Here is a 4,662-nt window from a genome sequence, read left to right as displayed (position 1 = left end):
GTCGCTAAAATTTTAGTTTGGGTCGATTTCGACAGGGAAGTCTCTATGCCGCTGAAATAAATTTGGGATTTCATGTAAATTAAGGCTTTATGGATCCATCAGCAAATGGAAACCTCGGAAATATTATTCCCAGACGATTGTACAGTTGCATTTTCGAAGCTTACTTTGAATAAGACTAGTTTGGTCCACGCAACAGGTGTTGTGAATTTGCCTTTGTGTAACAGGTACCATGGGTTGTGACTAAAGTATGAAGTTAGATCATCTCGACTGTATACAAACTTCTGGCATAGCGGCAGCCGCGTTAGTTTTCAGTGCTTTCAAAGGCATCAGTATGTCGGAGGAATCCTTGCAACACGGGGGATGTCAAATTAGAGGTCTACCTCGAATACAATGCATGAGCTGTATGTATCCATTATTCCATGTTAATCCTCGTACGATCTACGAATAAGGCATTGTTTCTTTCGCTGCAACTAATTTTAAGTGTGAACAATGTCATTATATTGCCACATATATACTACTAAGTCAAGCCATTTTGGCTTCAATTTGTTTATTAATGATTGTTTTACTTGAAGTTATTATAGAAATAACCATCTATGGGTAAACTGACTAGTAATATTTGTAAAACATTCCCTACGCCCTACTATTCTAATTGTCCAAGAGGGTCAGAATAGTTCACGGGATGATTCCTGTTAGTTACAATCAGTTTCCACCGGCCGGCTGAAGTCGTTAGAATTCGTTTTACTCTTTACCAACTTACCGGTACCATCTAGTAACGGCAATTAACTAAGTAATAAAAATCAATGAGTTTTGCAGTGCTGACGCTAAACTTTGCATGCAGGAAGTAGGAATTAACATTTGCTATCAACGAAAAACGCTATCGCCGATGAACTGTAAATTAGTAAGATAAGAAGTCCTTTATACATCGTCCGTTTGGAATAAAGCATAAGTTTATTAAACCGATTTCGTGCAGGTTACAGACGGTGCGTCAATGGAAACAGATTCAACTGGTATCTTCTCTGTGTTATGGTTTTGTTTACAATGTTAACCGAAATGGGAGGGACTTTCCTTTATCTTTTATCTTTTAATGGCATTTTACAAGGTCGTATTAACTAGTGCTTGGCAGCCCATTTTCAAGACTCCCAACTAACTTTTAGCGTCTTCGAGGTATGTCAAGGTAGAGGATCTTGACATATGAGAATCCAGTGGTCCATCCGTGGTTATCTCCAATATAAAAATCGGTCGGTAAAACGTTCTTAGTTCTTCCCTATATCTTTTTAAGGTTTCAATCCCATTCAACAAAAGAAACTAAAATGACCTTGTGTTTTGTAAATTCGTGTGTTTTCGTGAATCGCCCCTAAAAAAAATGTGAAACGCGACCGTACAGTGAACGTTTTGTCCAAGAACTGTTGGTAAGGTTTGTGCGTACTGAATTTCTCACAAACACTGGTAAAATCTGAAAGTCTGCTCTGGAACAGCGATACTGAAAAACAAGGACGGAATTTTATCAAAAGCGTAGTTTATTTTGGGTGGAGCGACATCAGTCAGTCAGCTGTCAAATGTTTACATTTCAGCGAGTCAACCTGACGGAGGAGAACTGGGGATATGTGGTATCGTAATAACAGTTCTGTGTTATATTTTGGTGATTGTCACGATGCCGTTTTCCCTTTTCTTTTGTCTAAAGGTGAGCAAAAACTGAAACATCTCTGATCTCTATGACTTAATGAATCGCAGAATACATTCAAAATGATCATAGTAAAAAAAAAAGGAAACGTGAATATCTGAAAGCGAAGTCAATGTAAACATCGTCATATGTCGTTGAAGGGACTCTTTTTTCAGAGTTTGGGCAAAAAGTGCAATCATGTGTGTTTTTAAATTCCCGGACGCCGCCATTTAAGATTTAAGGTGCGCGCAATCAAAAAGAAGAGGTTGTGACAGGTGCTGCGGAAAAGGGTGCTGCGGAAATTTAGGATAATTGGTGATGAATCCCTTTTTCATTACGACGTTGGGGTTTCTTTTTTTCAAAAAAAAATATCATATAACCCAATATTTCCGTTCTTTAGCGCTATTAAAGTGCAATAACAGTGAAGGTTCTAGTTAAGACATTTCTTGCGAAGCCTAAGCTAAGTATTACACGGGACTTTCATCATAAGTTCCTTCTCGACACGTAGGGAATAACGACGGACATCAGGCCTTCTTGAAGAATAATTAACATAAATGACCGTAAAACAAAAGCAAGAAGAATAAATTAACCATGTTGGATTTTTTAAATTCACAGATAGTGCTGGAATATGAAAGAGCTGTAATATTCAGATTAGGAAGGATTCTCCCGGGCGGGGCCCGGGGACCAGGTGATACAACATCCATCTTGGTATAAGGTCCAGCCAAATAATTGGAGACTGCGAGTTTTACAAACGAGATTATTCATATCAAGAGTTTGGTTTGTCCGGCGTATTTTCATATTTGACGAAGTGCAATGCTAGATACATCCATGATCTTAACACAGGGAGAGTACAACTATATTACTTGATTCGCTGTTTCACGGCATTTCATAGACCAAATCATTGTCAAACGAGTTCGTAACCGTGACTTAAGACGCTTTCCATTAGACAGAACTGACCGGTCAGACCATGCATCTGGAACTCCTTCTAGGGTGATATGAACTACTCCAGAAGAAAGCGAGAGATTATCATGCAAGTCTTCCTTCAAACTGTTCCATTTTCTTTGAAAACTGACGGGTCTGGCCGGCCAGTTCTGACAAGAGGAAAGCTCCCTTAGTTTCGAATCGCCTAAGTGACCCAGCTCAATCTCAAGTGTAGTAACTAATGGTCCTTATGCGTGATGACGTCTGACTAGCTAATTTCACCACCAAGCCTCGTTTGCACAAAATAATTCACGTTACTTGGACATGCAATAATGTTCGCACGTGAGTTTTCTTTTCAAGTTTTCTCCTTTGGGATTTAGCGCATGCTTAAATTTACAAGTTTGATTTTCGAATTCGAGGCTTGTTGATGAAATTTGCTAGTCAGTCATCATCACGCATAAGGGCTATTGGCCACGTTCGATATATCAATATTCAGGCATGGCTACGAGGTTTTATGGTCAAATTTTACGGGTCAGTTCTGTTTTATTTGTTTCACAAGTCTCAAGGGAGATTTCTAAACAAAACAATATTCAAATTTAACCATAAAGCCTCGTAGCCTTGTGTGAATATTGATATATCGAACGTGGCCTATTATAAAAGCCTTGTGATGGGCTACAAAGTTCTGCGCGGTTTTTTCCCGGGAAAGTCAATCTAACCCAGGTGACGTAACACAACCGCGCGCAGCCTTATTTTCGAATTCAACATGGCAGAGGCGAAGTCAGACCTCGTCGGGTCTAATTGAAAGTTCGTTCAGTAACAGGAAATGTGGTAGACACGGAATGATCTGTTGAGCTTTGGCGATGGAAATACTGCATGGAGTTTGGAAACAACACCTAAGGCCGCGTGCGGTTGTGGGATACGGCGTTAAAATTTTCCTTTCCAGTTCTCCAAATTACGTCACCAGATCACCTGGGAAAAAAAAATCTGACACTCCCACTCAGAGCGTATAAATACCACAAACGGGAGAAAAAAGCAGTGATAATAGACAGATTTAGCATCGCGGTTAAGGCAAGGGCAACAAAAGACTGGAATCGTTTCGCCAAAATCAAAGAACCTGGCTTGATTTTCTTTCATTCTTACCTGACATCTACACAGATCTTCTCGAAAGCGAGGGTAAAGTTACGCTAAGAGAATAGACATAAGCGGCTAAATCAACGTTGTACCCAATTCAAATCTCCCGGGATTAAGATTCTTTGTGTATTGTATTTGCATGATAATGTAGCATTCATATTTAAATGACATGGAAATTGGGTACAACATTGAGTTGGAAGACCTTAGACAGCAATGACCAGAACCAGGTTGCTGACCAGCGGTTTTCGTTAAAACAAATGGTTTGTTGGGGGTGCTCAGTCTCGCGGGCTCAGAAAACCTGGTTGTGGTCATTGTTATTTAAGGTTTTTCCATTGGAGTTAGCCTATTTGGTCTATTTTCATGGTTTTGTGACAAGCAGTTGTGTGCCGTTTGACGTCTGCAGTTTCATGTAAACGCACAATCGCTCTAATGTCTCTGTGTTGAATGATGAATCAGTAAATTTTATTCCAACTCTCTCCTTTAATCTGAAAATCTCGAGATGCAGAGCATGCGTTCCACACGCCTGAAATCAACACTGGTGTAAGGGAAGGGGTGTGACTAAATAGGCCTTATTCAGGATAGCCGCCATGTTGGTTTTCAAATTGTCATGCAAATTAGCCATGTGTTATGCTGGGGGGCAAACATTGAGAAAAAGGCAAATTGCGGAAAATCGGCTAGTCGAAATGTTGAAATAACATTGCTAAAAGTAAATTTTGGAATTTAGAATTAAGTACCTCTTATAATAATTTGATATCTTTGATTGTCTTTGACATTTTGACTTTCTACTTCGTTATCTGATAATTTTTCACAAAAAAAACATCAAAGTAACTTGTGTAATCATTCCATTTTACTAGTAGGTGATAAACATTCAATTAACGTGAAACAAATCATCTGTGTGGCTAAGATGTTCGTTACAACCTCTCGAACTTTTGTTGTATGCCCCATCAGAA

At 39.3% G+C, this 4,662-nt stretch overlaps 1 protein-coding gene across 1 annotated transcript in view; it reads left to right on the top strand.

Annotated features, from left to right (window-relative positions):
* Positions 1–224: 224 nt before the first annotated feature.
* The window catches only part of LOC138023635 (stomatin-4-like), a 10,111-nt gene continuing 5,673 nt past the window's right edge, over positions 225–4,662 (top strand). The window contains exons 1-3 of the mRNA XM_068870681.1: positions 225–401; positions 1,572–1,681; positions 2,276–2,348. Coding sequence (XP_068726782.1) covers positions 248–401; positions 1,572–1,681; positions 2,276–2,348 — 337 coding nt within the window. The 5' untranslated portion in view covers positions 225–247. The remainder of the gene's footprint in view (positions 402–1,571; positions 1,682–2,275; positions 2,349–4,662) is intronic.

This window comes from Montipora capricornis, chromosome 2, assembly GCF_036669925.1.
Source record: "Montipora capricornis isolate CH-2021 chromosome 2, ASM3666992v2, whole genome shotgun sequence".
NCBI lineage: Eukaryota > Metazoa > Cnidaria > Anthozoa > Scleractinia > Acroporidae > Montipora > Montipora capricornis.
The sequence above is the reverse complement of the archived record's forward strand: the minus strand, read 5'-3'. Positions and strand labels throughout refer to the sequence as shown.